The sequence below is a fragment of the Halichoerus grypus genome, chromosome 3, assembly GCF_964656455.1.
Source record: "Halichoerus grypus chromosome 3, mHalGry1.hap1.1, whole genome shotgun sequence".
Lineage (NCBI taxonomy): Eukaryota > Metazoa > Chordata > Mammalia > Carnivora > Phocidae > Halichoerus > Halichoerus grypus.
In genome coordinates this window covers 66,385,747-66,398,204 of record NC_135714.1, presented here as the reverse complement: position 1 = coordinate 66,398,204, position 12,458 = coordinate 66,385,747, and the positions used below count along the sequence as shown (strand labels likewise).

At 34.9% G+C, this 12,458-nt stretch overlaps 1 protein-coding gene across 37 annotated transcripts in view; it reads left to right on the top strand.

Moving 5' to 3' along the window:
- Positions 1-12,458, top strand: part of SEC31A (SEC31 homolog A, COPII component) — an 84,703-nt gene that overhangs the window by 20,108 nt on the left and 52,137 nt on the right. For 36 of the 37 annotated variants that reach the window (XM_036074373.2, XM_078068839.1, XM_036074370.2 and 33 more), the window contains 7 exons: positions 2,030-2,112; positions 3,018-3,141; positions 4,465-4,663; positions 5,873-5,968; positions 7,096-7,236; positions 8,575-8,717; positions 11,747-11,846. In XM_036074373.2, coding sequence (XP_035930266.1) covers positions 2,034-2,112; positions 3,018-3,141; positions 4,465-4,663; positions 5,873-5,968; positions 7,096-7,236; positions 8,575-8,717; positions 11,747-11,846 — 882 coding nt within the window. In that variant the 5' untranslated portion in view covers positions 2,030-2,033. The remainder of the gene's footprint in view (positions 1-2,029; positions 2,113-3,017; positions 3,142-4,464; positions 4,664-5,872; positions 5,969-7,095; positions 7,237-8,574; positions 8,718-11,746; positions 11,847-12,458) is intronic. The other variant, XM_036074379.2, reaches the window with a different exon arrangement.

Sequence of the window (12,458 nt, the reverse complement as noted above, 5' to 3'; positions counted from 1 at the left end):
AGGAACCATTTTTTAAAAAGTGGTAAATTTGGCTATTAAAGCGTGGTACATCCATACAATGGAATATTTTTCAGTGCTAAAAAGAAACGAGCTACCAAGTCACAAAAAGACAGGGAGGAATTTTAAATACCTATTGCTAAGTGAAAGAAGCCAATTTGAAAAGGCTATGTACTATATAATTATAACTAAATAACATTCCAGAAAAGGCAAAACTATAGAGAGAATAAAGAGATCAGTGGTTGCCAGGAGGGAGGAGGAGGGATGGAGGAGAGGGATAAAAGAGGTGGAGCACAGAATTTTTAGGGCAGGAAAACTTCTGAATGATACTCTGTGGATGGGTGGATTTGGGTGGGTGAATGTGTCATTATTCGATTGTTAAAACCCATAGAAAACCCAAAGAGTGAACTCTAAAGTAAATCATGCACTTTGCTTGATAATGATGTGTCAATATAGGTTGGACTGCAACAAATGTACCACTGTGGTGCTGGACAGTTTATGGTGGGACAGGCTGGGGTAGGGGTGAGCAGAGGAGGGGCGGGGAGGAGGTAGGGAGGTGTGTGAGAACTCTGTAGTTTTCACTCAGTTTTTCTGTGAACCTGAAACTGCTCTGGTAAATAAAATCTATTTTTAAAAAATCAAAATCTTGTGAAATGTAAAAAACAAACAAACCCATAACCAAAATAAAATAAAGTCTGACAACTCAATAAAAAAATAGGCAAGTAACATAGACAAGAATAGACAGAAAAGGTGACAGAGAAGGAAATATGGATGACCCATAACCATAAAAAAAGATGCTCAACATTATGGCATGAGAAATGCAGATTGTAACTACTCAGAGTAAACATTTTTCACCTATCATTGGTAAAAATCTAAAAGTGTTACTCTAGTAAGGCTGTAGGGGAGTGTGAAAAGGTACAGATATCCTGGAGGGCAACTTGGCAATAACCGTCCGAATTAAAATTGAATTTATCTTTAACCCAGCAGTTTTACTTCTGGAAATTTATAGCTATCCTGGCCCACGAATGAAATAACATGTAGATGTGGCTATTTATTTCAGCATTGTTTGTAAAAATAGCAAAAGATTAAAAACAACTCATGTGTTCACCAGTAGTGAACTAAGTTAAGTAAATTATGGTACATCTTACAGTGGAATACTGTGCCATGTGAATGTATTTATGTACAATAACAAAGTTTTTTTTTAAAGGTACAACACAGTACTTGCTGAATTTTTATACTGGAGTAACTTTAACAGAGAATATATAAACTAGTGGTGTGTGGAATTGTAGCTTAGAGTGACCAGCTTCTTAAAATTTCTGCTAAATTTATCTTTAAAATCTGTAGGCTTGGGGCGCCTGGGTGGCTCAGTTGTTAAGCGCCTGCCTTCGGCTCAGGTCATGATCCCAGGGTCCTGGGATCGAGCCCCACATCGGGCTCCCTGCTCAGCGGGAAGCCTGCTTCTCCTTCTCCCACTCCCCCTGCTTGTGTTCCCTCTTTCACTGTGTCTCTCTCTGTCAAATAAATAAATAAAATCTTTAAAAAAAAAAAAAAAAAATCTGTAGGCTTACTATATTCTTCTCTGTAATTAGCGTTTAAAATTAATTTTTAAAATTGCTCTTAGTCACTTAGTAATCCTGATCCAGGAAGATGTACCTTGTTTATTGTGTGCTTTCTCTTACTCTGATACACTGTCACCCATCCTCACCTGAGAAGTATATTGTGTAGGAAAATTAATCCCTCAGGTACTACCCTATATTGTGTTTTTTTTTTTAAGTTTTTTTCCAGACTGATTTTTCAGTTGAAGGACTATAATTTGTAATCAATTAGAAAAGCCCTATATTTGTCTCAAAATAATTTAACAAGTTTTTCTTCTTTCTAATATTGACTGTTCCCACCAAATGATACCTAAACCAGTTTGATTTATTGGCATTTGGACTAATGAAGAAGTGGTTGGTTCAGTATATTTCTATGTAAAAAATGTTTGTGTTCTATGTTACATGTTCAATATATTTCTATGTAAAATATTCTCTAGCAGGATGAAGTTAAAGGAAGTAGACCGTACGGCCATGCAGGCCTGGAGCCCTGCCCAGAATCATCCCATTTACCTAGCTACAGGTAAGTTCAACAGAGAGAAGATAGTATGAGTCACTTAATTTCTTCTTTTCCACATTTGGTTTATTCATACCTGTCCTTTAAAACTCATTTCGAGCTTCATCTCTTCTAGAAAGCTTCTCCTTCCCTAACGAGATAACTCCATCCTCCCTTTCAGCTGAGTTTAATGACCTTCCTCTGCATTCCCTTTAGCACCTTGTTCATCATAGCATTAATCATGATAGGGGCGCCTGGGTAGCTCAATCAGTCAAGTGCCTGCCTTTGGCTCAGGTCATGATCCCAGGGTCCTGGGATTGAGCCCCACATCGGGTTCCCTGCTCAGCAGGGAGTCTGCTTTTCCCTCTCTCTCTCTCTCTGCCCCTCCCTCACTCATGTGCGCACGCGCACACACACACTCTTTCTCTCTCAAATAAATAAAATCCTTAAAAAAATCATATTACATTTATAGTGTCTTCCTCACTTCATAAGAATTATGTTTCATCTTTATTCCTCCACTATTAAGCACAAGAGATAACATGTAAAAAAAAGTTAATAAATATCAGTTTGAATGAAGAACAATTTTGATGCTAGCATTTTTATATAAAAAGAGAGTTACATCATTTATGACTATAAGCAGGTATAGTAAATCAAGAGACTGTTTTTACAGAGAGCTTTTAAAATATCTACAGGTTTAAAAAGTTATCTGCACCATCTGCTCTTACAAACATCATCTCCGAGCCTTGTATCAGAATCTCATTGCTCTAGTAATTTAAGCATCTGTTCAATGGCATGCATCCTGAGATGTTAGTCACTAATGGAGCATTCGTGAGTGAGATCATTGGAAAACATGCATTTAATTTCTGTTTTGTGTGGTTTTCTCTGAGTCTTTTATTTTTGCATTGTAGTTACCATAAATGTATTTTCTGTAGGAACATCTGCTCAACAATTGGATGCAACATTTAGTACCAGTGCTTCCCTTGAGATATTTGAATTAGATCTTTCTGATCCATCCTTGGATATGAAATCTTGTGCCACCTTCTCTTCTTCTCATAGGTATGAGATTGATGAATCTTAAATTCACATTACTTATGGTTGTAGTTATTATGTTGTGGTTGATGCCTAGTTTGTCTATAAATATGTTGTTATTAGAAACTGCAAGGAATGCCATCAATGACATGAAATATTTTGTGAAAAAGTATATGAGTGAATTTCTATGGAAGTAAAAGAAGGGTCTGTATGTTCTATTGACTTTTTTATTGCCAACTGACGTGTAGGATAGGAAGGAGAGCCTCAATTTTCTAGTAGTTTTTTTCCTCATGATATAGTAGACACACTGTCTTTTATCTCCCTTTTCTCAACTGTTTACAAAAAAAGGATAGGTATGGCTTAAAAAAGGAGTAGTTGGATGAATATTAAGGTGTTAGAAGTGATTATCTCTGAACGGTAGGTTATTTTTTTCATTGTACTTATCTATATTTAGAAATATATTTCACAAAGATTTTTGTTGACATGATTTCTGATACAGTAGGTATTTGGGTCATCTTTCCAAGTACTTACCATCGTATCATAATGCAGAAAAAAGACACTTTCATTTGAGTAGTAAAATATGCTTTATTGTCTCAGTAGCTTGGCAGATTTTGGTGAAGAGATTGTACTCTAGCAAACAGCACATAGCTCAAATCATGGAGTCTCATGGGACCTCTCATAGTTTTCAGAGCTCTCCCACTGTGGTGGGAACCTCAAATACCTTTTGTCTGTCAGTTTTCCTACTCACCACCATTTGTGTCATTGTATACTTCCATGCCACCTTCATATTTCGAATCTTTATTCTCCACCAGTGGGGGTACTTATCATAATAAACATAATTTTGATGTCACTTTTCCACTGTTGGAATACATTACTTTTCTTAGAAAATGTTATATACCTCCTTTAACACCTCTATTGCTTAACAGACCTCTTGTCAGTGAGTACTTCTATAGTCAAATAATATCAAGGGAAGCGGTTGATTAGAGCTGTTTTACAGATGAACCAAAAGCAGCTTAGGAAGATTCAGTAACTTGTCCAGGGTCTCACAGTTTCTAAATGGTAAAACCATTCTTAAGTCCATATCTTTTGACACATAAATCAAGTATACTTTTTGACATTATATTACCTCTACCAGAAAGCTTTTACTCTTCAGGATTATAAAATCAAATATGCACATAGGAATATAAATAAAAACTAAAATGCTGTTTCACCAAGTCATGCACGGTTACCAGGAATAGAGGAGAAGCAATGTTTTTATTTATGAGAACATATGGAATTGAATATATAATTTCAAATGCTTTTCTATAACTATTTGACTTAAATCAGTTATTTACTCATTTTCTCTTAAAGGTACCACAAGTTGATTTGGGGGCCTCATAAGATGGATTCCAAAGGGAATGTCTCTGGAGTTCTGATTGCAGGTGGTGAAAATGGAAATATTATTCTTTATGATCCTTCTAAAATTATAGCTGGAGACAAGGAAGTTGTGATTGCCCAAAATGACAAGCATACCGGCCCAGTAAGAGCCTTGGATGTGAATATTTTCCAGGTTAGACTTTTGACGTTTATTCATAATTCTTGAGATACATACTGCTTATTTGAAATAAGCATATGAATCTGCTATGCCTCACTCTTGGAATTAAAAGCTAAAAATGTGTGCCTGTGCAGGTTGATGAGTGAGTGTATTTTTTTGAAGAATGGAGGGTTCAGAGTTGGGATCAAGGTAAATGATAATAACTCCATGGAGGGGATCAGGCAACGAAGGGTCAGGCAGTCTACTTTTGCCATCATAAACATTACTGAATATTAATTATATAAATGTATAGGTTAGCAAAGATCTTGAGTTAATAGGATATTAGAGCATAAGAACCAAAACATGAATATTATCTCAAAGTTTAAAATAGTTACTTTTCTTATATTATAAATAAATACTTAGGGTATAGAAATACAACCTGAACTTCTTTTCCATAGTTTATGGTGCCTACTCTTTAGATTAGATAGTTAGTTCCTTTGTTAATTAGTTTAAACAGCAGCTGCTTCTTGGTTAGTGTCTTGTGTTATAGGTGACTACAACCATAGAATTCCTCTGTTTTCATAGTTATATGTCACTTGATCAGAGAAGAATTTATGAGAGTGAATAATAAAGGATGAAAGCCAATATATGAAACCTATTATCTTCCTCTACTTCCTATCACAGTTTTAGGGTCTTTTTGACCCTAAAGGTATGCAACAGAGAGAACCTAGAAATACTGCCACCCAGAACAAGATTGAGTGTAAATGAACTAGAAAGACATGAGGATTTAAGACAAGAGGTTTTCCAGAAGCTGGCTTTGAAGTATCCGGAGATAGATGCCATTATTTTAAGATTCAGTTATTTATCTGAAAGCAATAATTGGTTTTGCCTATTTTTGTCTCTCTCTCACAATCAGATCCCCTTCCTGCACAAATGATAATCCCCACATGGTTGCATGATTAAGAATTTATCCATATAATTATTTTTTAATCTCTTGTATTATAATGCCAGTAGACCTACTGTCTTTTTAGTGAAATAGAATTTTATAACATGCTTCTCTGAAAAACTATTGCAGTTTCAGATTATTATCCATAGCATTTAGGAATTCATGAGTTTTGTTTTTTTAATTAAATAGAAAAGTTGTATACCCTAAAACTGATAGAGCTGTCTATCTCTGAACAGTTACTCAGAGTTCTCTTAATTATTCATAAATGCTATTTCATTATTAATTATTTCTTATTGCAGACTAATCTGGTAGCCTCTGGTGCTAATGAATCTGAAATCTACATTTGGGATCTCAACAATTTTGCAACTCCAATGACACCAGGAGCCAAAACACAGGTATTGCATTGAATTTGATGTAAACAAAAGAACCAAAACTGGTTCTTCAACACTTATTTATTTATTTCATTTTTTTCACACAAAATATATTTGTTTAAAATCAGTGTTTAGATGTTACTGATTTTCCTTCAGTATAGCAAAGTATTAGTAAATGTGTTTTTCAAAGTATCAATGAGTCCTTCAACAGCAAATATTTATTCAGTGCCTACCACGAGATACTGTTTGATGTACTAGACATATAGTAATGAATAAAATAGACAAGTCTGATAGTTTTTTTAGATACAGTATTTTATATAGTATAATATTTTGTGTTGTATAGTATTTTGATGATATCTCACCTTAGAATAAAAATCATAGACTAGAAAGGAAACTTAACTTTTAAAAAAACAACTCAGCCCCTTTCCTATTTATTTCTGTAAGTTAAGAAAGAACAGTCTTCCACTTGCCTCCTTGAAGTTTATGTTATATAGACTACTCAAATTGAGTAGCCATTATAATGGGCCCCAACATTCTGGCCATCTTAGAAGTAGTATAATGACAGCATATGATCTACCATTTATTTTTATTTATTTATTTTTTAAGGATTTTATTTATTTATTAGAGAGAGAGCACATGGGGTTGAAGGGCAGAGGGCAAGGGAAAGAGAGAATCCCAAGCAGACTCCCCGCTGAGTGTGGAGCCTGACGTGGGGCTCAGTCTCAGAACCCTGAGATCATGACCTGAGCTGAAATCCCAAGAGTTGGACGCTTAACCCACTGAGCCACCCAGGCGCCCCTAGGCTGTAAGTTTTGCTCTGCCTAGTTGTCCATCATACTTATCAATGTCTACTTTGTAGTTCATTATCTACTTTGTGACAGTTGCAAATTAAGGAAAAGTGCTTGATTTGTAGCAAGAGCTTAATAAATGCCTGGTGAATGAGACAATATTAAACAAGGTAAAATACTTGAATTGGCATATACCTGAGCTCTAAATCGTATTATATTTATTGAGAACTTACGAATATAAAAAAATTTATGGAATGAATAGATCAGATTTTAATTAATTCATTTTTTAAAAAGAAGGATCAGATTTTGTACTTAAATTTGATCATAACTGAGAAATGGTTTTTAGTAGTTTCTTCCTTTTAGCCCCCAGAAGATATCAGCTGCATTGCATGGAACAGACAAGTTCAGCATATTTTGGCATCAGCCAGTCCCAGTGGCCGGGCCACTGTATGGGATCTTAGAAAAAATGAACCTATCATCAAAGTTAGTGACCATAGTAACAGGGTAAGTATATGATTGATTTGTCATATACAGAAACATGCTATGTTTCTGCTATATGTATTTCTATATTGTTTGTCAGTGTTGACAACAAGTCAAATTTTTGTAAAGTCAAATCCTGTCTTTTCATGGACCAATCATGTTGGAATGAGGTTTTTCCTTGGGGAAGATAATAAAATTTCTAATAAACCATGTTGGATATTGTTAATGATGAAGAGAGAGATTGTTAATTAAATACCTTATTCCATGATATACTGGTTGTTTTTACTTTACTAGCTGTTTCAAAGCATTATAGCAACTTTTTATCTTTAGCTTTCTCTAGAATGTACACATTTTTCTAGCTAATAATTGTATGACTGTGAACTTGTAGTTTCCATACTCCTGGCTTCATCTCTTCTGATTAGGTACTGCTAAAGTGAGCTAATATTCTCCCGTTTGCCTAGTAGATGTAGTTGTATAACACATTAAATTTTTGACCTTACAGATTCCTTAATACTATGTCATAATGTGCTATAAAATATTTTAGACATAATTAAGGGCCTCATTTTGTTAGTTTTTAATTACATTGTTTAGTTTGACATTTTTAAAAACAAGTTTGCCTAAATCAGAGAATACATATATAATTAAACAATAACCACAAAAAAACTATTTAAAAAATATTTCTTCAGGATATTGTTTTTCAATGAATTAGGAATTTTAAGACAAGTTTTAATTGAATAAAGCATACAATAAACATTTCCATTATCTTCTAGAACATTTAATAGGATCTGAATGTCCAGGTAATTCTCGGTAATACTGTTAATTTATTCCATGTGAAAATTTAAATGGTAGCTGTTGCTTTAGACATTTTGTCTTGATTTTTTTGACAAAATAGAGGAAAGGTGTGGATTTTTTTTTTGTTATAATCTTTTTTAAAAAATGATTATTTGTGAGAGAGAGAGCGAGCAAGCTCCATGGGGGAGGGGCAGAGGGAGAGAGACAAGAGAAGCAGACTGTCCACTGTGTGTGGAGCCCAACATGGGAGCAATCCTAAGACCCTGAGATGAACTGAAAACATTTAAACTTTTTACTTTTAAGAGTACTGTTTAAGGCTGTTTAATAAAATTTAATAGTTTTAAAGAGACATCATATCCTGAAGACTCCAAATGCAGGCTCTGGAGATAGCTGTCAGGATTCAAAATTTAATGGTTTTAGGTTTTGTTTTTTGTTGTTTTTTTTTTTAATAAACTAAGCCTGAACTGATGTTTTCTACTATTTGTTTCAACAAAGGCATGTTCCTCAAGCTCATTTTGGCTCTTCATAAAGTAATAGGATTGATACATTGTGAGCCTTAACTATCTGCAGATGCATTGCTCTGGGTTGGCGTGGCATCCTGATGTTGCGACTCAGATGGTCCTTGCCTCTGAGGATGATAGATTACCAGTGGTCCAGATGTGGGATCTTCGCTTTGCTTCCTCTCCACTCCGTGTCTTGGAAAACCATGCCAGGTATCATGCTGCTCTTCCAAGGAACTTGATTTCTTTATTTTTAAAAACACATTTACTTATTATTTTGAATTATCAGATAATTATTTTTAAATTCAGGAATCTTATTTTGTCACTATCTTGTAAAAGTTACAATAAATGGTTTTTATTTGAAGTTAATAATCATCTGATTTTCTGTTCCCAAAAATGGTAGCCAATTCATATCCTAACAGTACAAAAATGTGATAAAGGATATTCCACTACTTTTTTCACATTATAATTAATAGATTAAAATTCCAGTATATCACCACACTTTACTCTTGACATTATCCAGTTTGATCTTTATTAGGGTCAAAATACTCCATAACATTCAGTGACAAGCAACAGTTAAAAAGTTTGTTTTATTTCTAAGTTTCTTTTTTTTTTTTTTTAAAGATTTTATTTATTTATTTGACAGAGAGACACAGCCAGAGAGGGAACACAAGCAGGGGGAGTGGGAGAGGGAGAAGCAGGCTTCCCGTGGAGCAGGGAGTCCGATGCGGGGCTCGATCCCAGAACTCTGGGATCATGACCTGAGCCAAAGGCAGACGCTTAACGACTGAGCCACCCAGGCGCCCCTATTTCTAAGTTCCTATTTTAATTTAAAAGCATAGAAATTTAGATTATTCTGCTTTTATTTTAATTTTTAATTTTTTATTATTTTTTTAAGATTTACTTACTTTTGAGAGAGAGAGAGCACAAGTGGGAGGGGCAAAGGGAGAGGGAGAAAGAACCTCAAGTAGAGAGGACAGAGCCCAACTTGGGGCTTGTTCTTGCAATCCTGAGATCACAACCTGAGCTGAAACCAAGAGTTGGACCCTTAACCAGCTGTGCCCCATGCAGGTGCTCCTGCTTTTAATTGTAATAAATGTGCAGATTCTCTAAAAAGATATGAGTGGGGTGCCTTGTTGGCTCAGTCGATAAGAGTGAGGGGTTGTGAGTTCGAGCCCCACTTTGGGTGTAGAAATTACTTAAAAAAATCTTTAAAAAATTAAACAAAATTAAAAGATATGCAAATTTTCTCATGTTACGTTCGGTAGCATTAAATTTAATTGTAATTTGGCATGTTTCCTAACATTGATTTTCAGGTACCCAGGGAGTTTATATGTATTTGTTCGACAGTTTGAAACAAGAAACAAATCCCTTTTAATGTTACAATATTTTCTGAGTACTTTTGGGCTTTCTTTCTTATTTAGGGATATATAGACTAAAACTTTAAATCCTATTTTCCCACTGGGTAGTGGATTTGCACACTGAGAAGTCTTAAAGTTTGTGACCTCTCCTTTAGCTTCTTATAAAGGAGAAAAGAGTCCAGTAAAAATGTAATCCTATTTAGATGTTATGCTTCAATCAGCTTTTTAGTGAAGAAGGGATGATTCTGATAAGTTTTAATATTTTTTCCATGTTAGATAAGGTTTTGTTCATTCATTCAGCACATACTTATTGAACGTGTGCTCTGTACCAAGCACTATACTAAGATGCAGTGATATAACATAAAAATCCCTGCCTTCGGGGAGTTTACATTATAGTGGGAGGACAACTAACATTTGTATAACATGTAAAGTGTACAAGAACTTTAAATATTAAGTCAATTAATCCTCATAACAAGCCTATGGTGTAGATACTATTAACCCATTTTACAAATTGGAAATTGAAGCTCAGCAAGGTAAACTTGACCTAGGTCATATAACTAGTCAAGTGCTGACTTCTGATCCAAACATTCTGATCCCAGAATCTGTGCTCTTAACTCTATATTCTACTGCCAATTTTAGGTGTGTTCATAATTTAGCAAGACGGAAGACCACACTGAGTTGCAGGAGCAAATCAACTCTCTGATTTCTCAATTTTCTCCTAATAATATATGCAAGAGGTGGATTAGATGATATTTAAGGTCCTTCCCTGCTCTATAATTCTGTGATTTTTTTGGTCTTTAATACTTAGGAAGAACCTAAATGTTCTTTAAAATGTGATATTAAATATGTATGAATTTCTTTAAAAGGCATTCTTGGGGCTCCTGGGTGGCTCAGTCATTAAGCGTCTGCCTTCAGCTCAGGTCATACTGAGCCCCGCATCAGGCTCCCTGCTCAGCGGGAAGCCTGCTTTTCCCTCTCCCACTCCCCCTGCTTGTGTTCCCTCTCTCGCTGTGTCTCTCTCTGTCAAATAAATAAATAAAATTTAAAAAAATAAAAATAAAAGGCATTCTTGATATGCTTGACATGCTTGAAATTCTTGACATGTATGATTTGATTCTAAAGGGGGAGCAGTTAGAAAATATATTACTGGGGCGCCTGGGTGGTTCAGTTGTTAAGCGTCTGCCTTCGGCTTGGGTCATGATCTCAGAGTCCTGGCATCGAGCCCCACGTTGGGCTCCCTGCTCGGCGGGGAGTCTGCTTCTCTCTCTCCCTTTCCCTCTGCCACTCCCCCCTGCTTGTGCTCTCTCGCGCGCTCTCTGGCAAATAAATAAAATCTTTAAAAAAAAAAAAAAATATATATTATTGATGCAATTGGGGAAATTTGAATATGGACTATATATATTTAAATATTGTATATAAGTAATAAATATTTTCAGTATATAATTGTATTATGGTTATGCAGAAGAATGCTGTGATTGTTTTTTTGGTCAATGGTCAATGTGTATATGGAGAGAGAGAGAAAACCACATAAAGTAAATGTGGCCAAACCAATGAGTCAAAGTGAGGAGTATAAGGCTGTACATCATACTGTCCTTATAATTTTCACAAAGATTTTAACTTTTTAAAAATAAAATATTGGAAACAAAAGGCAGTCTTAAACAATTTGGGTTCTTTTCCTATACTGTGTTTTCCTGATTCTGAGAGGATATTGAACATCTTTATAGTGATCAAAGAACATATGCATTCCTAAATTGCTTTCTGTAAAGATTATATGAAATTATGCTTCTGTTAGCAGCATGTGTCTCCAGAGCCTAGACAGGAATCATTTGGAGACTTGGTTTTCTCAAGATTAAAAATTTCTTCATCTTGTGTTTTATCTAGGGGGATTTTGGCAATTGCTTGGAGCATGGCAGATCCTGAATTGTTGCTGAGCTGCGGAAAAGATGCTAAGATTCTCTGCTCCAACCCAAACACAGGAGAGGTATGAGGAGGAAATATTTCTCAGACTTATAGCTACTATAATATTTATTCTCTAGCTGAATAAGAAATTTTCCATATGGATTCTTTAGTGCATTAATATAATTAAGGACATGGAGATAGAGGTATGTGTGAAATGATAATCTAGGAGAGATTTTATCAGGAATATTATTTAAGCTCACCTGTTTTATCCAAGAAAATTAGCCATTGAAATAGCTTATTTGAAATTAGTAATCCCCTACCCCCCATTTCTAATAAAAGGTGTTTACCTACACTCAGAAGTACTTGGTTTGATTTATTTAACATGTGATCTCTGAAAATCAGTGCTTTTAAAGCAGGAGTGTTCAAGATTTGGGTCTTTTTCCTGCTTTACCATTCCTGAAGATCCTCTCTGATTTTGGAAATCAGTAGATGTATGTTTTTAATTTCTCTTCTGAACTATACAGCAGGAATATACTTAACAATATTTGTCATATGTTCTACCCATAGAAATTCAGATGTGGGAAATTTTACCTCTTCTTCAATATCAATGTTATATAAATATAACTTAATTACTTTTAATTGCTTTGGATTAAATTAATGGGCTAAAAAAAATCTCTAAGTATTTTAAAAATTA